The sequence below is a fragment of the Eublepharis macularius genome, chromosome 16 (assembly GCF_028583425.1).
Source record: "Eublepharis macularius isolate TG4126 chromosome 16, MPM_Emac_v1.0, whole genome shotgun sequence".
Taxonomy (NCBI): Eukaryota; Metazoa; Chordata; class Lepidosauria; order Squamata; family Eublepharidae; genus Eublepharis; species Eublepharis macularius.
Window position 1 is genome coordinate 4,616,382 of NC_072805.1, and position 24,328 is coordinate 4,640,709.

Consider the following 24,328-nt stretch of genomic DNA (forward strand, 5'->3'; position numbering starts at 1 on the left):
TTAGACTCAGGTCAGAAGCTCAAATTCCAGATCCCAGTTAACTCAGTGGCAAACGAGAACAGAGACCGTTCCAGGTTCCTGGAGGTCCCGGGCAAGAGACGATAACCAGCCCCCTTTTCCTCCGGGTATAGCTCCTTTCTCCTCGAACTACACCCCTTCCATTTGGCCCCTCCGCGTTCTTCTTTAAGCACTATCCTTTTTCCTTTCAGTTTGCTGACTAGTAAAGAGAAATTGTTACTTTCATCACTTTGTATAAACGCAGAAAAAAATATATGCCGTGCAGGATTCTATGCGGGGTGACCTTTCACCTGCCCCCACTCCCGGCTTCCAACGGCCACTCGCCACCCCACAGAGGAGCAACGGTCGTCTCAGAGCCCTTTAACGGCCATCGAATCTTCGAAAAAGGCGCCCAGCCAATGCGGGGGGCCGTTGCCTCTACGTCACCCACAGGTTTCCGCCCCTTCCGCCCGCGCAACAGAAGACTGCGGGATACTCCCTCCTCTTCCGGAGGCCCGCGGGAAGCGCAGCGAAGACAAGAAGCCGTCTCTCCGCAGGCTCCTCCCCTTTCCCGGCTGTCTGTCAGAAGCCCCGCCCCTTCGTGGGCGGAGCCTCTGAGGGCAGCGCGGCGGGTGGACGCTGCCGGAAGCGGAAGTGGTGAGGGGAGCGCGTCTGCGAGGCGGCGAAGCGGTAACCGGACGCGGCCGGCTTCGGGTCTGGCGGTGGGGCCGGGAGGCGGGGAGTGCCGGGAGGCCGTAGGTAGCGGCGGGCAAGAAGGAGACGGAAGAGCGGCGCCCCGGCAGTGCCCAACGAAGGCCTCAGGGCCGGGGTCACGGTTGAGGAGGCCCTGCCGGGGCGCGGGCGCGTGGGGAGGCAGGCTCCCTCGGGCGCTCCGGCCTAGGCCGCGCTGGGCTCGAGAGGGCGGGACCGTCTCCCGAATCTCGCGGGCAGCCACGGGCTGGAAGAGCCCGCGTGACTTCTCGGTCCCCTTCCTGCCAGACTGAAGCGAGGCTCCCGGGTTTAGTCCTTCCCTCCCTCTGCCACTCTTCTCTCCGGTAGTGAGCCCCGTCGGGCGAGTCATCCCGAGCCGGTGAAGGAGCTCCTGGTCACAGCGGCTGTGCGAGGCTGCTAGAGCCGGGCCCGCCTTCGACGCCCTTAGCTACCGGCCAGGCCTTCCCGAGGGAAGGGACACCCCAGAAAAACCCCATTTTGGCTCAGCCGAACAATTGGCAGCTCATAAAGGCCCTAGTAAGCAATGTTTTCTTAATATGTATTTACTAGAAGCCATTCACAGTTGTTTAGTTGCTCTAAGAAACTTTGTTTAGTTACACTAGATGCTGACAGAAAGAATTCAGGCTCTATCTTAAGAGATAGGAGCAGGAGCAAGGAAGTGTGGGCTAAACACAGGCAGAAGAATGCTGAAAGAGATAGCAGAAGGCTGCCCCATCAGCGTTTCCCCTGTAACCAGGCCACTGTTGTGGCAAGTTTTGTGCTTCAGGTAGCAGCAGTCTGACCCCCACAAGTGAAACCGCTGACTTTTGACTTGGCATAGGGGATGGGTGGCAGGAAATCTTTCTACTTGCTAAATTTCTTTGTTGGATTTATGTTAAAAGCACAACAGTAGAGCTAGCAATGAAGATTGGGGGGGGGCTTACCCTTACGATTTCTCACAGCTCTCCCTGCCCATATTTTAATACTTACCTTTATCACCTGCAGCATATTTTCATGTGAGGATGTGCATGTAGTGCTGAAGACGTATTCTGCTTGCCCCCTATACGTGTGATGCCTGAGGTCAAAGGTATGTGTGCATGTGTGTTTTGGCCATGCCATGAACATTAGAACCTCATTGCTAAGAAGGCTTAGAATGGGTTAGGGGTGGGGAACATGCATACTTCTGACAAGGGCCAGGGGTGTAGGAGCTAGGAGTATACTTTTTTTTCTGGACCTGATTTTTAACGTCTTTATGTTAGGATCTAGGCCAACTTAAAAAAAAGCTGCACTAGTCATAGTCAGGGCGCAAGCAAGCATTTTCACACTCCTCATACTCCTGAATCTGTGATGGGGCCAGTTATTCTGCAGTAAGCAAACTGAACTTTAAAGGTGGTTTGGTTCTCTAATAGTACATGTGTTTCAGATGTGGGATATGGGGTCTGAGACAAAGCGCCTAACTCAGAATCAGGGGCAGAACTTTTGTAGTTTGCACACAAGAGGTCTGGACGCATAACCTCATTTTTACATGGCTGTGCAGGGTAGGTCTTGGGCAAGCCAGGCCAACTTAGTTGTTGGGGTAACAGGATCTGATTAGATGCGTTGTAATAGTCACCTTGCTGAAGCTAAGCAGGTTTGGCCTAAAAATCTGAAGGCCCAGATAATTCCAATGTAAACTGTAGACATATACAACATATTTTCAAGGATACTTTTGTTTAAAATATGATGAATGTTGTTTGATGGAGTCCAGCCTTTTCAATGAATTGATATCCAAATAGGCTGTTAACCCTACTCTGATGTGTTTCTGTCGAAATAATGCATGTGCTCCTGCTTACTATTTTCAGTAGGGGTTTCCTAACTCTGATGTCGAAAACTAAGATACAGGTGCTAAGTCAGGTTGCAGAGTTCTCTCTCAAGTATTGGATGGATTCCACAGTTTTGCTTGTAGAAGCTTTTCAGTTTCATGAATACGTCAAATAGAGTTGTATATGTCAACTAAGTTTACAAATTATTTTGTCAGGTTTGAGCACTAAAATAAATTCAGGTTCGGTAGAAAATACTGCATATATTTTATCTACCCACAAGCATTTAACTATTTTTTTTACTGAGAGAGGGCATTCCATGACTTCACCATTTCCCAAAGGGTTGCATCTCTGTTCTGGTTTGGTGTGTAAGTGGGATTTGCAGGAGAGCACCCAAGTAAAGATGGGAAATTTCCAGAAAAATACATTGTCCTATCAAGCCAAAACTGATTTTACTTTTTCAACAACGTGAAGTGCATCCTTTATAAGGTATCCGTTATATACCTTAGCACATGTATCTTAATATTTGCTATCTGAAAAGCAGAAAAAATAGGAGTTAAACAGAAAACAAGCTCTGTTGTAAATAACGTAAAAATTATTTGGTCAGGAAAAGGGTCACTCAATAACATATTTTAATATGTAGTTAATTTTTATAATATCAGAGCATTAAACTATTCATCTGACGAAGAGAACTGATTCTCGAAAGCTTATGCTACAATAAAGTTGGTTAGTCTTAAAGGTGCTACTAGACTCTTTTTGATTTTGCTACTACAGACTAACACGGCTAATTCCTCTGCATCTTGAACTATTCAGTAACATATTATCAGTATATACATTAAAGCATTTTAATTTTGTACAAATTTAGTCATGTTTAAAAATAAACCTATCAGCATCTCGAGTCGCTAATGAGAATCAGTTTGTGAAACTTCAGAGTCTTCATTTTTATTTTCCTGCAGCTCTTTGGAAAACTTGAGGTTTGCATGAATCGAAACAAGTTTCTCTACTCTTTTACATGTAACAGTGCAATCCTAAGAACTTCAGTGGGCTTAGACTGGAGTAATTCTTAGGATTGCACTGTATGTGCAGGAATGCATCTTGGATTTAAGAGCCGTATATTTAAGAGCCGTAGCATGCTCACTTTGTCTTTAAAAGCATTTCATTAATCCAAAAAGAGAAAATACTTCATTGGAGTTTTTTCCAGTGCTCCCCTAAATTGCCAGTTTTTCATCAGCAAAATTGAAAATAAAATGGAGGGTATTCCCCATTTTTTTCCATTTTTTCTTGGCTTTCTCATCTCTGTCCCCAGGTTAGCCTCTTTTCGTTTCATGGTGGAAGAAAGCTGGAATATAGAAGCAGTAAATTCTCTTGCAGTAAATATCTTGGCACTTAGTTGATACTCCTTTGTTAGTACAGTATTATATCATCATCTGTACCTTTTCCTCCTTGAATTCCATTAGAACTAAGATTGAGGTCAGGAAGCTCTGGTTGTGGTTGTTTTGTATAGTAACTTTAAAGCTCATACAAAAGTATCAGTAAATAACTATGTGGTGTTTAAACATATGGTGGATACTGTGTGAATAGTTGCTGGATGCAAGTTTATAGTTTATGCCAAGACTCTTACCTCCATTTCCTTTGTAAACTAAAGTGACATCATTTTTGTCTGGAATTTTGAGGAGCCTGATAGTTTGCTGGCATAAAAACAAATAATCTTGTGGATCCTCAGTGCTCATACTTTGAGGAACTAGTGTGTGGTCCTCAGTTGGCAAATTAAGTCCTAAATAGAAGACAGTATTATGGTAAATCACTGAACTGGGATTCAGCAGCAAGGTTGATGCTCTTAGTTTATGGATTAATTAGAATTTATTCTAAACTTACACTGAAGATGGGTGCTCTTTCTGCTGCTGCTCAAAGTGTGGCTTTCTTGGTCTGGGCAGGGGGATTAAATTCTAGGGGTGTGATACCTTCATAATGCACATTGTGGTGTTTTGCCTTTCAGCAGAATCTGATAATTCTTCACAGTGAATTGTAGTAGTAAAGCAATTCATACTTCATAACTTGTAAAAATTCTTTGCTTATCAACTGACACACTGATTAACATTAGTATCGTATACATTTAACTTGGATTATGGAACAACCTCCCCAAGGAGTTGTGCATAGTTGCCTCACTGTAGATTTTTAGGAGGCAGTTGAAGTTAGTTTTATTTAGGACTGCATTTGATTAATTTAGTTTTTCTTTTTACTGTGTTTTTATGAATTTCAGATTGTTCTTACATTGTAAGCCACCTTGAGTGCCATAAAGTAGAAAAGCAGATAATAAATATTTTAAATAAATACATAAACTTGCTTGATTTTCCACTGCTTGAAAAAAACACTAATTCTGAACTACAGTTGATTATTGTTTCTTTCAATCCATTAGGGGTGTAAAATGGCTAAGAGAGTGGCTGAGAAAGAGCTGACGGACAAGAACTGGGATCAAGAGGAAGAAACGGAGGAGGTAGAGGAGGCTTGTTATGGTTTTTGTTTTAATTAGCAACAGCCTTGCTATAATTGCTAACAGTCCACAAGGAGGGGCTGTAACTCAGTGGAAGAGCCTTCACTATGCATGCACCAGGTTCAGTCCCAGCATCCCCAACAGGGTGGATTTGATTTAAATCGAATTGATTTAAATAACAATTCAAATCACTAGTCAGTGAGACTAGATTTAAATCATGGTTTTCTACATAAAGACTCCTCAGCTTCTTGTACAGATCTATTCCACTCCCAACAATCTTCTGTTTTTTGAAACTTATCACTTACGACATAAGGGGTTAATTTCGTGTACATAGATTTGCAAAGGAACAGTGGGATTAAGGTCTTTTTCTCAACTCTGTATGTTTATAACCTTTTTGCTGTGAAGAAGAGACGTGATCTCTACAGACACAAATTCACAGTTTTGAGACCTGTAAAACCCAATAATCTTAGCGAAACCTCTGGAAGGGCATGGCATTGTGAATTTAAAACATCCAATTTAAATTTTAAAAATCTGATTTTTAATTTTTTTAAAAAATAATTGATTTTTATCCACCCTGATCCCCAGTTAAAAGGACAAGGCAATAGGTGATCCGAAAGACCTCTGCCTGTGACCCTGGAGAACCACTACCTGTTTGATTAGACAGTACTGACTTTGGCCAAGGGTCTGATTCAGTTAGAAGGTAGTTTCCTGTGTGTTTAAGATCTTGGAAAAATCAGTTATGATTTCTTATTAGTACATTGAATGTGTACAGCTGCTGGATCAGAAGCTTAATGACATACTGCACTGGTCTAGAAATTTTCCCTGTCTGACTAACACAGAACAATGGGCAAAGCTGATTGGCTTAGGAAGGTAGTCTAATTCATACAGTTGGTATTTCTTGCTTTCCATGGGTGTTTTGGCTTTGTAAGCCACCCTGTTCCCTTCATATCTGCCCTGGAGGGAGGACTCATCAGGGCTAGGCTTGACAGCAAACATCTAGCAATTCAATACTACTCAACAGCAGCCAGCACACAAAAGCCAGTGGGGTGCAATAGTAAGAGGGTCACACTCAGGTTTAAATCCCCAGTCTCCCATGAATAGGTAACCCTCACAGGGTTATTGGAAGGATAAAATGAAGGAGCTGTGAGCAATATAAGCCTGTCCCTTTCCCCTACCTTTTACTGACAAAAACCAAGGCCTTGACTGCTGGCAATACTGTTGTGATTGCCTTAAAACTTCTAAAATAGCTACTGAGATCTCAGAGAGTATCTAGTTCTTAAACCTACAGATGCTATTTCTATTGCCGGTGCGCTCTAATCATCAGTGTACCCGCCCCCCACAAATTTCAGATTTTTCTGAAAACCTGGGGGTGTTCTCAGATTTGTAGAAAGATCTAGCTTGTGGGTTCATGTCCTCAGTCTCCAGATTTAGGTGCCCACAGATGGAGCCACGTTGATAATCAAGGACATTGATGACGATTTCAACTGTTATATGAAACCAAGAATACCTGAGCTGGCAGCCTTTCTTTTAAATTAACCATAATTCAGTTGTTTTTAGCAAAAATGAAGAGGAATTCCTCCTTGCCTTGCAAGAATGTATATACATTCTCCATCTTGATGTATGTTAGGATAAAAATCAAGACCAACTGAGTCTCAAGTATTGCTCATGATAATATATATTTGCGTAACATAGTTAACAATCTGTACTAATATACAACCATTTATAGGTAGAAAATCCATAGATGTAGCGGTAATAATCTGTACTATTAAGAGCAGGTCCCCATGTAGGTCAGCTTTTTTTAAAAAAATGAAAATCTCGTACAAAACAGAAATAAAAATATGTCAATGGTAGTGGAAGGTCTACACATAAGCATCTATAAAAAGTTTCTGAATATCTGTATGCATAAAGTTGTAAGACGGTTCATTGAATTATAGAAGGTGAGCATTTATCTCTCCAATGTTGTCAATTATATTGTTTCTACTGGGTGTGTTGCAGAGGACTGGAGGCAGACTATTATTATGCCATTTTTTTAAAAAAGGGAGGAGGGATGATCCAGCCAACTACAGACCAGTCAGCCTACTTAGTATAATAGGCAAACTTTATCCCAGTCTTGATCCAGATCAACATCTTATTTACAAGATCAATCTGGGTGGGTGCGGGGCGACAAAAGACTCGAAAGCTGGATAGAGCAAGAAAATTGCCTTGCTGATGAACAAGCTGGCTTAAGGTAGGGTAGATCTACTTTGGGACATTGCCTGATTATGCAACATTTAATTGAAAAATATGCAACCAGTCTTGTTATACACAGCCTTTATTGACTTGAAAACAGCCTTTGACTCCATTTCTAGGAGGCTATTACGGGAAAAATTAGAAGCTGTGAATTTAGACCTTAGGCTTTTATATTTAATTCAAGCCTAATATTCCCGTAGATCTTTTAAGGTCAGATACAGTAGGAAAGGCCAACTCTCCAATTCTGTTTTAACAGCAAAAGGAACGGGACAAGGTTGTGTTTTGGCACCCTTGTTGTACATTGTATCAATGATCTGGTTAGCAGATTAAATAACCTTGGTATACATCCGCCTATTCTAACAGATAGAAAGATCCCAGCATTGCTATCTGCTGATGATACGGCAATATTTTCCAGAACTTCAGTGGGTCTAACATGAGCGCTCAAGGCATTCAGCTGTTACTGTAAAAAGAACCAATTAGAAATTAACTACCAAACCTCCAAAATTATATCGGAAAATAAGGTCATGGAGTATCAGTGTGCATGGAGTTAGAGCAGGGACAATGTTTTAAGTATTTGGGTGTGGTAATTGATTTGTTTGGGTCCAGAAAAGCTCATTGTGAATATGCAGCTGCTATTGGTAAAAAATCTGCCCAGAGCAATAGTAAAATTATTACGAACTAAAGGAGGGCATTACTTACTGGCTGCCCTCAAATTAGGTAAAAGCATTACTGACCCATGGCATCACAACGTTTTCTTGGCAGACTTCTTACGGGGTGGTTTGCCATTGCCTTCCCCAGTCTTCTACACTTTACCCCCAGTAAATTGGGGGTAAAGAGGTAAGAGGTTTTGAAGAACCGAGCCATTAAGAAGGCAAAGCGTAGAAATGTGGGATTAGAGGTATTATTTTTAACAAATGTTCTGGTTGTATTGTCGAAGGCTTTCACGGCCGGAGAACGATGGTTGTTGGGGGTTTTCCGGGCTGTATTGCCGTGGTCTTGGCATTGTAGTTCCTGACGTTTCGCCAGCAGCTGTGGCTGGCATCTTCAGAGGTGTAGCACCAAAAGACAGAGATCTCTCAGTGTCACAGTGTGGAAAAGATGTAGGTCATTTGTATCTACTCAGGAGGGGTGGGGTTGAGCTGAGTCATTCTGTAAGAGTTTCCCAGGGTGTGGAATGCTAATGGCGGGAGGCTTCACTGTATCCTGAGGCGGTTCTTTTGCATATGGATTGGTGCTTGATGTGCTAATCTTCTCTGCAGGGCTATTGTCGGGTGTGGAGTGTTTTGTTGGCCTGGTGTTTTTCAGAACTGGAGCCCATGCTCTGTTCATTCTTAAGGTTTCTTCTTTCCTGTTGAAGTTTTGCTTATGCTTGTGAATTTCAATGGCTTCCCTGTGCAGTCTGACAAAGTAGTTGGAAGTGTTGTCCAGTATTTTGGTGTCCTGGAATAAGATACTGTGCCCTGTTTGAGTTAGGCTATGTTCAGCCTAACTCAAGAATTCAAGAATTCCTCACTACATCCCGACACGCACAGCAAACTATGCAAGACTGAAGCACAGCCACCTAGACTATATGGACTCCCCAAAATACATAAAGATTCAGTCCCACTCCGACCCATTGTGAGTGCCATTGGTTCACCGACATATGAATTAGCTAGACATCTGGCAGATCTCCTGCAGGACCACATCGGGAAAACCTCGTCTTACATCAAAGATTCAGCAGATTTCATCAACAAAATCAGTTCTCTGAAACTCAATCCACAAGACATACTTGTCAGTTTTGATGTCGTATCCCTGTTTACCAAGGTTCCAGTAAAAGACACTATTGCACTGATTAATCAGATTTTCCCAGAGGATGTAACAGCCTTATTCCATCATTGTCTGACAACCAGTTACTTCCAATGGGACAACGAATTCTATGAACAGATGAATGGGGTGGCCATGGGGAGCCCACTCAGCCCAGTTATAGCAAACTTCTACATGGAACATTTTGAAAAAACAGCTCTAGAATCAGCACCCCACAAACCCAGTGTATGGTTCCGGTTTGTGGATGATACATTCATCATTTGGAGCCATGGGGAGGAAGAATTGATGGAGTTTTTGAATCATCTCAACAACATCCACCTGAACATACAATTCACAATGGAGAAAGAAAGTGAGGGAAAACTCTCATTCCTGGATACCTTGGTCATCCGCAAAGCAAACTTTCAGTTAGGTCACAAGGTCTACAGGAAACCAACTCATACTGATCGGTACTTACACAAAAACTCCAATCACCACCCCCGACAGAAAAGAGGCATAATGAAAACATTAGTGGATCGTGCAAGACGGATATGTGAGCCGCGCTTTCTCAATGAGGAAATTAATCATCTAAACCACGCACTTCAGGCAAATGGCTACTCCAGAAATGAAATCCGAAGAGCAATCAAACCCAGGATGAATCAAACAACCAAGGAAAAACAGTCACCTACAGGAAAAGTGTTTTTGCCATATATCAAAGGAATTACTGATCAGATGGGAAAGCTTATGAAAAAGCACAACCTTCAAGCAGTATTCAGACCCACCCGAAAAATACAACAGATGCTACGATCAGCAAAAGACAGCAGAGACCCCTTCACCTCTGCAGGAGTATACCGTATACCCTGCAGCTGTGGACAAGTTTACATCGGGACCACAAAGTGTAGCATCCAGACAAGAATAAAAGAACATGAAAGACACTGCAGACTTGGACAGCCTGAAAAATCAGCAGTGGCTGAACATAGCCTAACTCAAACAGGGCACAGTATCTTATTCCAGGACACCAAAATACTGGACAACACTTCCAACTACTTTGTCAGACTGCACAGGGAAGCCATTGAAATTCACAAGCATAAGCAAAACTTCAACAGGAAAGAAGAAACCTTAAGAATGAACAGAGCATGGGCTCCAGTTCTGAAAAACACCAGGCCAACAAAACACTCCACACCCGACAATAGCCCTGCAGAGAAGATTAGCACATCAAGCACCAATCCATATGCAAAAGAACCGCCTCAGGATACAGTGAAGCCTCCCGCCATTAGCATTCCACACCCTGGGAAACTCTTACAGAATGACTCAGCTCAACCCCACCCCTCCTGAGTAGATACAAATGACCTACATCTTTTCCACACTGTGACACTGAGAGATCTCTGTCTTTTGGTGCTACACCTCTGAAGATGCCAGCCACAGCTGCTGGCGAAACGTCAGGAACTACAATGCCAAGACCACGGCAATACAGCCCGGAAAACCCCCAACAACCAATGTTCTGGTTGTTGGTTGGGCTATGTACATGGCCTGCAAATAAGTTAGTAATATTAAAGAACGATGCCTATATTGGCATGAGTACATAGCTGGAAAAGGTGAGAGTTGATTCAGAAAAGAGAGAACTTTGTATGTCAGGTGACTTCCATGTAGGCATAAAACATAAAATGGCATGAAACCTCGGAAGGATGGAAGGCTGAGTCAACCTTGAGCCGGCTACTTGAACCCGGCTTCCGCCAGGATCACATGAACAGAGCTTGGGCTGCAGTACTGCCGCTTACCACTCTGCACCACGAGGCTCTTTCTGCCCTCAAATTATTCCAGGCAAAACCACTGTTGCCACTTTTGTATGGGACTTCCTCTTGCTTTGCACCATTAGTGCATGTTCAATTGAAATTTTTAAGAGCAATATTTCAGCTACCTAGCTGCGTGTCTAATGCAAGCTCGCTTCTAGAGTCCGGCCTTGTTAAAGTGTAGGCTAGGGTAAGCCTTGCCTTTGTTAATTTTTGGCTCAACTTAAATTATATCCCACAGGGTCTGACGTCTAACCCTTCGAGATAATTTTCAGTCCTCATGGGAAAATGCAGTGCACGATAAGCTGTTGACTTTAGGACTTTCTCTTCAAGCTGTCTTAGACAACCAAACTAAAGCAATGGTTAAACAAAGATTGTTTGATTCAAGCAACAGGGAGATTTTACTAGTGCTCCAAATTTTATGATTCCAGAAAATCTTAGATTTATTGTAGCTCTGGCTCCCCATCTCTCTTTGTTGTAGATTCTGGGCCAATGGAGGGCATTCTCCCTGGCAAGATGGCGAGCTGTCTCCTACGTAGTGTTAGAGGGGAGATATAAAAAGATCCCCATGCGGGAGAGAATCTGCCCTTGTGGTGCCGGCGAGGTGGAATCAACCGAAAACGTTCTGCTTTATTGTTGTTTTTGTCAGGAAATACGTCTAAAAATTATTTTTCCACTGCTTAGAAGGTTTCCAGGCTGTTTGGATCACAATATTTCTAGAATGTTCCTTGAGAGTGATAACCCCCAGAGCCAGTTTAGTGTAGTGGTTAATCTGCAGAACCGAGTTTGATTCCTCACTCCTCCATTTGAAGCCAGCTGGGTGACCTTGGGTCAGTCACAACTCTCTTAGAGCTCTCTCAGCCCCACCCACCTCACAAGGTGTTTTGTTGTGGGGATAATGGCATAGTTTGTAAACTGCTCAGAGTGGGTGTTAAATCATTCTGAAGGGCGGTATATAAATCGAATGTTGTTGTTGTTATAATTTGTGCAAAGTTTTTTGCAGCGGCCTGCAAGATCCGCCAGGAAATTATGCATACTGAACTTAAATTTTAGCTAATATCTTTTAAAATGATATTGTCCTTGTATATTGGATATTACGGTTGATCTTTAATTTACATTTTGTACTTTTGTGATTTGCGCTGGTCGTTAACTAAATAAATTTGACTGACTGAAGATACTGTTGCCTTGATTTTTTTTTTTTTAAAAAAAGTATCTTATCATTTCTCTGCAGATGGGAACTTTCTCAGTCGCCAGTGAAGAGGTTTTGAAGAACCGAGCCATTAAGAAGGCAAAGCGTAGAAATGTGGGATTAGAGGTATTATTTTTAACAAATGTTCTGGTTGTTGGTTGGGCTATGTACATGGCCTGCAAATAAGTTAGTAATACTAAAGAACGATGCCTATATTGGCATGAGTACATAGCTGGAAAAGGTGAGAGTTGATTCAGAAAAGAGAGAACTTTGTATGTCAGGTGACTTCCATGTAGGCATAAAACATAAAATGGCATGAAAGTATTTCCAGAGGGCAAGGGCAGTCGAATTCCTTGCAAGATGCTTCCTCCACTTCTTTTCAGAGTGCCAGCCGTGGGCGTGTGCCTCATTTCAGGTTTTTGTTGCTGTCCAGGTGCCAGTTTTATTGGTTGGTGTTCAAAGTGTATGATGTATGGAGAAGTGGCCTAAAACAGGATGTCAGGAGCTGTTTTTCCATATCCACTCATGCATGTAGCCATGATAAGAAAATATTAATAATAACAATAAAAAGAAAATTAAAAGAAAATACTCTAGTAAGCATTCATTAATTTGCTCTCTGCAATCCCACATGCATTTTGTATGAAAACTGTATTACCTTTAAAATAAGTTCCTGTAGAATTGCTTAGCCATGCTCCCAGCAGGCTTCCAATTACATGTAAAATGAGAATGAAAAACTAGTATTTATGAAGCAAAGTTTTAATCTTCCCATTTGTTCATTAAAACTGATCTTATTGCTTATGACGAAGTACTTGATTGAGTAGGCATGTGATGGCTGTGTGGCTCAGGCATGCTGCCAAACCGTGGCGTTACGCTGCACGAGCAAACCCTGTGGTGTGACGTGCTCCCCCCCTCCCCCCCTCCTTCCCCTTGCGTGCTTGAGGGTTCTAGTGCAGACTAGCTCTAGTGAGAGCCAGTTTGGTGTAGTGGGTAAGAGCGCGGGATTCTAATCTGGAGAACTGGGTTCGATTCCTCACTCCTTCGCTTGAAACCAGCTGGGTGACCTGGGGTCGGTCACAGCTCTTTCATAGCTCTCTCAGCCCCACCCACCTCACAGGGTAATTGTCATGAGGATAAGAGTAACATACTTTGTAAACCGCTCTAAGTGGGTGTTAAGTCATCCTGAAGGGCGGTATATAAATCGAATGTTTTTGCTGTTGTTATTAATGTTATTGTTATTATAAACTGTTGTTGGTCAGTCCAGATGTTGTATGGCTTGCACTCAATTGGAAGTCATTCATTGACTGACTTGGGAGGGGAAGAGGTGGCCAGTGAATGCGTAGAGCTCATTCGTGTTTTGGCTTTGCAGCTGATCCACCTGTACCTGTTAACGTAGATGACTCTTTCATGGCGTGGAATTTTCCAGTGATTATACAAGTCACTTATTGATGAATGTGTGGGAGGGTCAGGCCTAGTTTTGGGACTGAATGTGGTATTTTTCTAAGACATCAAATCTTTTGTCTTGAATAAAGGAAGTAAAGCCATTCTTATAGCTTTATATGAATAGAAATAGTGTTTAGAAAACGGCTAGTTTGCATTTAATGTATAGCAAGAGGAGGGGATTCAGTTGTAAATTCAGTAGAACGTCAAACCTGATAAATACAGGACAGTAATTAGGTGAAGGCTAATTAATTAGGTAATTTAACCGGTCTTTGGCTTATGCCACTGTCTAGTATCATGTAATCAGCTTCAGTGTCTGCCAGCATGAGAGTAATTGATGGGAGTCAGGAAGTTCTCTATGTGCACAGGAGTGGGTGGGAAGTCGCTGGGTTGTGTGAAGTGAAATATAACCACCTCTTTATATTTTCTTTCAGTCTGAGAGTGGAGGAGCTTTTAAAGGCTTTAAAGGTTTTGATTTATCTTCTGGAGGTGTCGGGTTTTCTGGCTTTGGCAATGGCACCCGAACAAAACCCTTAGGACTATCCAATGGTAGCAGCAGCATTACAAATACTTCTTCATATATCAGCTTAAAGACAGCTGCTGAAACCAAGACTACATTAACCAGTAAGTTAACCAGTAAACCTGTCCTTGATAGAAATGGTCTTAAATGCTCTTCAGGCATTCAGTGGTTAAGAGGGGAATTGAAAGATTTTGTGTAAATATGGGTCATGTGAGGAGAAGCTGTATGTAGGTCAGTTGCAGAGTGCAGTCTTTGCAACTGGGGCTCAGCCTCCAGCACCAGTGATTAAAAGTTCTTGGGTAACAGGACGTGAAAATTGTCACATTTTTCCCTTCCCTGCCAGTAAACTTTGCAGAAGGAGCTTTTGAACAAGCATCTCTTTTCTCCTTGAGGGAGGAGGGGGACTTCCTCATATCTCTGTTCTTCCTAACCAACATCACAACATGCTGCTCTTTCTAATAGGCCCTGTGGTATCCAGTGTATCAGTAAATACTCCGGTAGTTGAGAAGAAACCTGCAAACCTAGAAACCAATGGTGAGAGCCAGCAGCCACCATCCTCTGGATTCGCTCCAAGCCCCGCCTGCAGCTCTAATGTTTATCACAAGCAGCTCGCTGCTCTCAACTGTTCTGTGCGTGACTGGATAGTAAAGCATGTCAATGCCAATCCGCTCTGTGACTTAACACCAATCTTCAGAGACTATGAAAAATACCTAGCTGAGATAGAACAACATGGGATCAGTAGTGACAGTGGCTCGGAAAGCGAGAGTAACAAGGCAGTTGGAAGTCAGCCTGGTGGTGCGTTTGGCAGTTCGAATCTTCAGCAAGGCTCCATATTTTTCTTTAACAGCAACAGATCTGAGGATATGCCTAGAAAGGGAATGGAATTGGAAAAGAAACCAGAACCAAAGCTAGGGTCTAAGTCAGCAGTCACATTTACTTTTAGCAAGAGCGTTGACAGCTCTGGTCTGAATTCTAGTGCATTGCCTAGTTTCTCATTTTCCTCTGGATGTGCAAACTTATTTGGGAAGGATGCAAGCCAGGGCAGTGCTCCTTCATTTTCAAGCAAAGCATCAGATACTCAGATGGAAAGTGCCAGCAATGAAGATAAAGGTAAACGTTTATTTTAAAAAATAGGAACTGGATACACTTCACCTCTTGTTGAACTTTTAGAGACTCCCATTGATCTAATTCCATTGGGTGGTTAATAGTTTCTCAAGAAGTCCATGTGCGCACATGTTTGCTAGTGACAACCATCACTCTTTTTTCCCGCTAGATGTTTGCTGCAGTGGGAGATGTTCACAACTTCCAAAATCTGTTTGGAGCAGAGACTTTAGATAGGGAAAGGAATTCTCACTTCATGTGGGGTGGGACAAACTGATTCTACCTTGAATTCTCTGGCCTGTGTGGGGAAACATAGGAGAGAAAAGTCTCACAACACAACATAGTTTTGGGTGGCTGGTCTGCGGTAGAACAGCAGGATTTGAATCTAGTGGCACCTTAGAGACCAACAAGATTTTCAAGGTATGAGCTTTCAAGAGTCAGCTCCCTTCTTCCTACTGGTATCTGAAGAAGGGAGCTCTGACTCTCAAAAGCTCATACCCTGAAAATCTTACTGGTATCTAAGGTGCCACTGGACTCAAATCCTGCTCTCCTAGAGATTACAGCCATAGAGAGATTCAGGCATCTACTCCATCTTTGTGTGTGTGTGTGCGTGCGTGAGTTCTCTCAAAAAGAATGAGGGTTGGAGGGCCATATTCAAGATGTAGACACTAAAGTCAATCCCAGAGGTGATTGTAGCAGGAGACACGTTAGAGATGCTTAGAAGCAGGAAGAGTCGTTGAGTGCTTCCAACGCATGCAATGAAGTGAACTACCCAGACACCCCCTCCCAGTCATCTTCAAGTGCCAAAGGAGTCCGGTGGGGTGGGGTCAGGGCAGTGGTGATTACCCATATTGGCCAGCTGCCACAGCTAGTATGAATGTATTGGCCTCTGCAGGGGTATATTGCAAATGCTTTGAACATCAGACTCACTCACCCTCCCTGGCAAACATTGTGGATTGTTCTGAGCTTATTCTTCTTATCCCTTAAATTCAGCCCTGTGTATGAACCGCAGTCTGGAGCTGATGGAGAGAAAGTTTAAAAAATCAAAAATCTGTGCCTGTTTAGCTGCCCAATCCTCCCTCCCTTTCCAACCCTCTCCAATATTCTTTCCCCCCTGGCTGTAGACTGCTGCCCTCCCCTCACCCCTTCTCCCTCCTTTCTTCTTGAGCATTCCACTCCTTCCCACCCATTAACCCTCCTCCATTCCTGTTCCCTCCAATCTTAGCCTCCCCTTCTTTAATCCTGGCCTCACCTGTTTCCCTCCTTTAATCCTCCTTCTGGCCTCACCCGTTTCCTCCTCCCTTTCCCTTCAGTTTTTCTTGTCCCCTGCTCCCAGGGTTACAGTAACTTTCCTACTCACCTCATTCCCCTTTTGCTACCCTTCCTTATGAAGGGAGGCCACATTGTTCAGCATACCTATGGATCTCCTCCCCCCCCCCCCGTGCGCCCGCCCCCCCCCATGCAGGACTTCCTCTGATCTTTGTCTGTCTGTCTCTGCTGCACTGATTCTCTGGTGTGCATGGTGGCCAAGACTTCCTTGGTGCCTGAATACACACAAGGACACCACTAGGTGTGCTCCTGGGGGAATGGTGTCCACGCAGGTGCCACCTGCCTTGTGTGACTTGGCAGGGCTGCTGAAGATGGTCTCTCTTTGTGACCAGGCAAGCCCAGGCTGGCTCAAGCCTCACTTGCTTCATCAGGACATCCAGAACATTCTTTGAAAAGCCTCGATGAGTGAGAACTTGCATTTAAAACATGCTACTGTTGCATTCAGCAGATGGGGATGAGGCAGACTGCTGGGGCGGATGGCCTGATGACGCTACCTGGGTGCCTTTTCCTCATGTGAGAAAATGGCTACTGTGTGTGTGATGTCTAGATCAGCTTAAAATTTGCCCTCTTCTGGCTTTTCATGTTGTGGCAAGTAGAAACAAATTCAGAATTAAGCAAGTTTTTTGTATTTGGTTTCAAGGTAGTTTCAAGAGTGCTGGGGCTGTTAAACTATTTTAAAATACTTTGAGCAGCAGCTTTGATGTAGTCCATTATTGTGATATAGAGTTAGTGGGAAATGCAGAAATGTGAAAAGCTCTGTGTTAGGACCTTTACTTTCTCTAGGGTAGATTTTGCCTTTAATCTTCCCCTTACACCCTCTGGGTAGTTTGCTGCCACCAGGAATATTATATTCCAAGATATTTTATTTAAGTTTTCCTTTTTGTAACGTGCCTAAGCGTCAGGCTCCTTCGTGGTTCTATGTGGCCCTGAGGATAGGAATGGGATATAGCAATGACTGCTACTCTGGGATATAACAAAACAAACTTTTATTTTGTCAAGAAGCGTATTGGTTTCATAAAAGTAGTTCTCGGTTCTTAAAGTCACTTCATTTAAACTCATTCGCACAGATCTCTTGTAAGGCTTCACACACAGTTAGCCTCTTTCTCTAGGCTCTATATTTCTCTCACAGAAATGCTTAAACTCCTCAGGCCCCACCCAGCTGGCCTCTCTTCCCCTGACTGACTGTTCTTTCTCCACTCTCACTCTCAAACTGCCGTCACTCCGCCCACACTCTCAGTCATCGGCCAATCATCTCACTCACTCATCCCTCTCTTTCACCCCCACTCTTCACCTATATCACACCAAGCATTTAAAGACACATGCACACATTTACTTGAAATCATTGCACTCTGAAATACTGTTTTTTATTTAGGCACAGAATTAGTAATGGTAGTTCTCTTACCAAATATTGTAATTTCACCTGTTTTATTTTTACTTCTAACACCCCAGTGCTCCACATCATAATGTGTGTGTATTATTTATGGTATCTTTCCACTGCCGTACTGTAAGTAAGTTTTCAAGATTCGTGGCCAGAAGTGTTCTGAAATCGTTCTTCCTACAGGAGGTGAAGAAGAGGAGGAGGAGCCACCAAAAGTTGTTGTTAATGAAATAAAGGAAGACGATGCCTTCTATTCAAAGAAGTGAGTTTTGCATACTTTGACAGTGTACTTGTGCTAATTCTGAGTGAACGGTTTAGATGCGGCTCTTTGGACTTGAAAAGTGTTAAATTTGTAATGTGTGCTACTGCAGAATAAGAAGAACTGTGTTGCCTTAGCTACTGTGCCTGTGTTTTCATATTCAGTATGAGCTGAACTTGACATTTCACAGTTATTTTCCTCAGGGTGCATGTACTTGATGCTGTTTTGGAATTGCTGGCTAGGTATGGCAGATGCTGATTATAATACAAATACCAGCTGGGATCCAAATAGTTGCTTAGGGACCTTCCAGGGCAGTACATACCCAGTGTGACTTTTGACCTTTTCTCTGTGAATCGCTGGCCCCCTCCCCCCATTTCGTGCCACATCAGGAACAGTTCTTTGAAACGGCCGGGGCAGTTGTGGTGCCGCACACAGAGCTTGAAGGACAGTGTGGAGAGTTTTAACAGATAACTTGATTACTGAGACTTTTTGTGTTGGAACAATCGGTCTGGCTACTTTGAGCATGCATTGACTGATGCGAACAAATCAGCTGGAAGGTTTTATGGCCTGTTAGTGGCTATGTCAACTACTTTGGGTTTTCATTCTCTGTTTATACCTGTTGACTGATACATTCTTGTTTCCTCAGATGTAAAGTGTTCTACAAGAAAGACAATGAATTTAAAGAAAAAGGTGTAGGAACGTTACACTTGAAGCCTGCAGGAAATCAGAAGACTCAGCTGCTAATACGGGCAGACACCAATTTAGGCATGTCTCTTCTCTTTGAACCAGTTCTGTAAACTGCTAATTTGAAGAGCTGAGGCACCCTCTTCTCTCTCTGTCTCTGTGTCTCTCTCTCTCGCTCTCTCAAGTTGCTGTTTCAAAACGGCACGATACTTGCCCTCTTTGGGAACAGTAGTGGAGCTTTAATGGATCTGTGAGGAATCAGGGGGCAGCTTGGAAATCTTGTCTCTCTCCAGGAGTCCATGAATTCTCAGGAGCTTAAGCAGGCTGATTTCTTCTGCTTCCCCCTTCTCTCAATAGCTGATTTTCTACCGTTAACATTCCATGCCTCTTGAAGCATATTCAGACCCCGTCAAATCTTTTTGAGAATATTTGGAGAGCCAGTGTTGTACAGTGATATAGAACATTGAAACAGGATCTGGGAGACTCAAGTTTGAATCCTCATTTTGTCATGGAAGCTTGGGCTAGTCACAGATCTTTCTCTAACCTACCTTACAGGGTTGTTGTGAGGATAAATGGATGAGAGAATGATGTACCCCACTTTGGGTTGCCATTGGGGGGTATAAATGAAACAACCAAATACTTTGATTAACAAAGTTGTATTTTTCTGCACATCTGAGCAGTCCCACCAGTGTGTAGGTGTTCTGCTGGCCTGATTTTGCTCCTTTTGTGATCTTCATGAGGGCCAGCCACTTCACTGTAAAAGAAACAGTGGGGGGATTCTGTGGTAGGGCCTGTAGCTTAGTGACAGTGGACAAGTGTTTTATGCACAAGGCATTTTCATCTTGGAGGATCTCTGGTGGTAAGGCAGGGAATAACCATTCCCTAAGGCCTTGGGACACTTGCTCAGGCAGCTTCCCAAAGCCTTCTGTAAACCTTTGTAGCTTCTTCAAAGTATTTTACAATGCTGATTTTTTCCCCACAGTCGAACTTCTTCCTTTCCCAAACTTTATTCCCTTGCAGGCAACATACTGCTGAACATTTTGGTGCCCCCTAAGATGCCGTGCTCACGAACAGGGAAGAACAATGTCCTTATTGTCTGCATTCCAAATCCACCCGTTGATGAGAAGAATGCCGCCGTTCCTGTTCCCATGCTGATCCGAGTCAAAACCAGTGAAGATGCCGACGAACTGCACAAAATCCTGCTGGAGAAGAAGGAGGCCTGAAGGCACGGCCTGTGGGAAGGAGAACTTGCCAGATGGTTGCTGCTCACTTTCCCCCTTGACTCTGACTAGTCCCTTCACTCACTACTCTTACATTCTGAGGCCTGGTCTAAGGATTCTGGTGAGATAAGGAAAAGCAAGGAGGCCCAATGAAAGCTTTAACTCGATACACGTCCATCGTCTCGCCCTTCTAGTTTGAAGCGCCTAATGCATGAGCCTTATTTGAATAAAGCATATTAGAAAATAAAACATTCACACACAGATGAAACCAAAAAAAAATCCCTGCTGACTACACGGATGTGCTATAAAAGATGATATCAAAAATGCTGTGGAGGAAAGAAGTATGGAGGGCTGAGGGGGTGGGGTGGGGAAACCACTCGAGGAATTACCGGCAAGGTTGCATGGTCACACACCCCTCTGGCATGCAACTGCCTTGTGGGGTTTGTTGAGGGAACTGGCGTTTCCCACAGAAGAGTGTCATCCTACGTGCCAGGGTAACACGGGATTTTTAAGATTGTATTTGGGATTGAAGTTACCCTTCAACAAACAATAGTTGTGTTAACTTCCATGTTCTTCAAATTATTATACTTCCATGGTGGTGCTTATAGCTGTTGTGCCTGTCAGGTATATTAGAAGGGCTGGTTGGGGGGGCGGGGGGGGCAGAGGCTTGGAGGGCCAGAGTTTGAGATCCCCTGGAGATGTCAAGGCAAAACAGTCTGAATATGTTTATTGCAATGCAGGATGTTTTCCTGCCTTCTGGCTTTTATGACACCCTGAGTATCTTGTGAAGTGCTGCCTGAACCTTACAATCCTTATTAATGCTGCGTGTGTAACAATCAGTCATTGATTAGCTGTTTAAACAGGCATCATGTTAATATTGCAGTAACTGATAAAACTGCCCAGGGGAAAAGCAGCACGGGCAAAATCAGAATGGCTTACTGCGCATTAGTGCTTGAAACTGGAAGGGAGCAGAGCGCAACCTTTCTAAAATACAGATTGCTGTCTTGCGTCAGATTTGTGTGTCACCTCAAAATAAGTGTGATAAAGTCTCTCAAGGCACAATGCCATGCGGAGTTGGCTTTTGTAAGCCTTAGACAATTGGGAGCCTCCATTTCATTGGGGCTTTTGTCACTGAACTCACTATGCTGTGTCCTTACCCCAACATGGGCGAGAAACTAGCAAACATGCATATTTATAACAATGCTGCTGTTAGAGAAATTTGAATGGCCAACGGCTTCAGTAAGGTGAGTCACTCGTTTAAAAAAATAGGATCTTAAAAACCTCCAAGTCTGCTTATTGTGAAAGGCTGGAGATGGGGGGGGGGGAGGACGAGGACAACGACAAGTGTTATCCTTATTTTATTAAGTGGTAACCTGTCAAATTGCTATCACTTTTAACTCCATTTGTACAAGATTTAATAGTACAAGTATGTTTTATTTCACATTTGTGTGTTTTCTAAAGAGCAGGGAGGGGCTGTGCGTGTAATAGTTCTTTAATAGCTGGGTGAATTAAGGAACCAGTTCAGTGAGAAGCAGTTTTTTCTTAAATTTCCTTTCTACAGCTGTGTTCTGTGATGCTGTTTCTGAAAGAAAGCCAGCATGCATCTGTTCTTTTTAAAATTGGATGAGTGGTCTTAAAGTTTGCAAGAATGGTTAAATATGACACTTGAGGATGGGTGGGCATGTGTGAGAGATGTTAATGCTGAAGTAAAAACAGTTCTATTGGAAACTTGTCTCTGCAATACAGTGTAGTTATCTAGATCAATTTGCAAGAGGTATAGGGGAATTGGTTACTATCAAACAATGCAAATTCTAGATTTCAGTGGATATACCAAATTCAGTAAAAATTCATAGGAAAGAAGTAGCGATGGTGGGAATGGAAGGATCCTAAAGCGGCTCCGGAGATTCATACGGTGACATGAGGCAGTTTGAAGGGGCCTCTTCTGCTTGCGGAAAGGGGCGGGGGGTCCGATTGTCGCTGCAGCCCAAGCACATGCATGACAAACTGCCTTGAGAATGCTGAATTTTTGAAAGCAGTTTCTAATGAAATATGAATGGCAGCTGCTTAAAAATATCCCACAAACAAAACATACTATGTCTGTCCAATAAGGTCAGGAAAATTGTTCAGATGCTACATGCTTCCAGCATAAGGTGTTACCCTTAACACCAAAGCGAAATGGCTAATCCTGGGTCCTAATGTCTTCACTCTGACCACTGTCCGCTGGGAAAATTTCTGTATTACTTCCCTGCCATGCCTTGCTGGGTACTCTGGTATGAGCCAAGGCAGCAGTGCCCACCCCATACAGTGGGCACCCAGTATGCATTTGCACATACTAGAATAGTACTGGTTGATTCTTTGGGGGAATTTGGAATATCGTTTCTGAGGATGAAGGCATTCTCTTGGAATGGCTATGCTGTGAGTTAGGCAAACCATTTACTTACTGGGACGCTTTTCTGTTTTTAAATATCCCCCTGGGCAGACCAGTGTGACTGTGCGGATTGTGGCAAAATGCACAAATCAGTAAACGCTTAACAAGCAATTTGTCAACAACAAAAATTTCTCCCACATTGTTTTATTGCATTTTGAATTAGGCTTAATATATCTTAAAAGTAGAAATTTCAATTTTAATCTTACCAGTGCTAACTGTTAGAGTTGATTAATTTATCAGCCACTTAACAATTCAAAGTCAGAGAACAGTAATAACTACAGGTAGCTAAATGGGTTTAAATTGTTACTTGGCAATTAAGTCGTGTGTGTAGACTTCACAGATTCTATTGTACAGCATGCTAGTCTGCTGCCACTGAAAATTAAGTGGCGTTTTGTTGTGACAATATGCAGGAGTTTAGAAGTGGGTGTTTAAATCTGTACAAAACTGGACAATCATGTTTGCACAAAAAATGTAATTTAAAGCAATGCAATGGATAACAAGCTCATCCTGGAGCTCGGTTCTCAGGCCCTGCACTGCCTCAGGAGGGACGTGGTCTTAATTTCCAATCTGATCATTTGTCTTGTAGATAGTCTGTAGTCTAAATTACTGCTGCATGATTAACTAACTGCTCTACTGTTGTCTGTTTGCAACTTCCTGCTGAACTTAACAAAACCATTTTTTGTTGTAGCAATAGGCTCTAGACACTATTGCTCTACTAGGTATTTTCTCTTGCATGTACACTCACTTCAGAAAATGAAAGGCCTGTTTATCGCTGGGGAGGTAACCCTGGAGCTGGAGCATTCTGTTCCAAGTGACAGGTGAATCAGGGCTCCTCCATATGCCTCGTTCACACCATGACAGGTAGGAGGATTCTGGCCTTGCCCTCTTAATATCTGCTTTCATGTGAGGAGGGAACCTTAAATGCTCCTCCATACAGGTGGAGAGGGGTAATCTCAAGTGGTACAGCCCAGACACTGGCTTATCTTGGACAAAGCTCAACCTGTTTGGGAGACACTTCTATGTGTTAAAGCCTTTGAACATTTTATCATCCAACAAGCTCTACATGTAATTTCTGGAGCAAAAGATTGGGGGAAAGTTGCTTCACATAATTACATTATCTTAAGCTGGGGGAATGGGTAGATTTATAAATTGAAAATGTGCAGCTACATACAGACAGCAATTTAGGCTTGGTTCTTGTGCTCTACAGCATTCAACAAACCCTGAAGCCTGTTTCTGTTCCAATGCCTTAAGTTACTTTAGCAGAAGGTGCTACATCATGTATCCTAATGTTACATTTAATTCTTATGATGCACAGATTTTTGTTTTGTAAAGGCTTAATGAAACATGAGTTTTTTTTCTCCATTTACTGTCAAAATATGCTTTGTTCATTTTCTGGCCGTGTTGAATGTTAACCTAAAGGATGAACCATCTAAAAATGGCCTTGCTGTGTAACCTTTTCTCACATTTGCTACCTGTAGTTCTTTCTTAGGACATGTACCAGACCCATGGAAATGTGAATAAATAAATGGCAGATATTAACTACATTTGTTCCTGTTTGCATTACTGCTTTGGAATGGATTTAATGTTGGTGGTGCCAGTATAGCTAATCGGAGGCTAAATAAGGCCACCGGTCAGTGGTGAAGTTCCTGCTGCTTGATTTATGGTGCAATTTTAACCAGAGTTACTCCAGTCTAAGCCCATTAAGTACCAGGTTTAATATGGGGGTTCTCCCTGGGAAATGCATTTTCCACAACAGTGAGCTAGACAGGTCATGACTACTTTATAATGCCTGGAGTAGGCAACCCTTTTTGATGCAAGTGCTGGCGGGGGGGGGGGGGAGCAATTTTACCTATGGCAATGTTAATGTGCCATCAAACAAAATGGAGCTGAATGTTTGCTGTCAGCATCTCTGGGCTTTGCCTTGTGTTCCTCCAGCAACAAGTTATAGGCATTAACCATACCCTGTGGCCAGCTGTGCCAGTGTCCT

The 24,328-nt window shown here is 43.0% G+C and overlaps 1 protein-coding gene across 4 annotated transcripts; it reads left to right on the forward strand.

The window, feature by feature from the left end:
- The first annotated feature begins 605 nt into the window (after window positions 1-605).
- Window positions 606-23,885, forward strand: NUP50 (nucleoporin 50). Of its 4 annotated transcripts, none has more exons than XM_055000458.1 (9): window positions 606-687; window positions 1,714-1,795; window positions 4,924-5,001; window positions 12,028-12,111; window positions 13,857-14,046; window positions 14,405-15,052; window positions 17,934-18,012; window positions 18,656-18,774; window positions 19,714-23,885. In XM_055000458.1, exons 3-9 carry the CDS (start codon window positions 4,933-4,935, stop codon window positions 19,914-19,916), a joined length of 1,392 nt encoding a protein of 463 aa, XP_054856433.1. In that variant the 5' UTR covers window positions 606-687; window positions 1,714-1,795; window positions 4,924-4,932; the 3' UTR covers window positions 19,917-23,885. The 4 variants fall into 4 exon arrangements, with proteins under 4 accessions (XP_054856433.1, XP_054856434.1, XP_054856432.1 ...); XM_055000459.1 differs by lacking the exon at window positions 606-687 and adding an exon at window positions 732-752; XM_055000457.1 differs by lacking the exon at window positions 606-687 and adding an exon at window positions 767-1,245.
- The last annotated feature ends 443 nt before the right edge of the window (window positions 23,886-24,328 follow it).

Coding starts and splice junctions, on each gene's coding strand:
- NUP50 (XM_055000458.1), top strand. CDS start 4,933: ATGGCTAAGAGAGTGGCTGAGAAAGAGCTGACGGACAAGAACTGGGAT. Junction 12,112..13,856: donor GTAGAAATGTGGGATTAGAG/GTATTATTTTTA, acceptor ATTTTCTTTCAG/TCTGAGAGTGGAGGAGCTTT. Junction 15,053..17,933: donor TGCCAGCAATGAAGATAAAG/GTAAACGTTTAT, acceptor TTCTTCCTACAG/GAGGTGAAGAAGAGGAGGAG.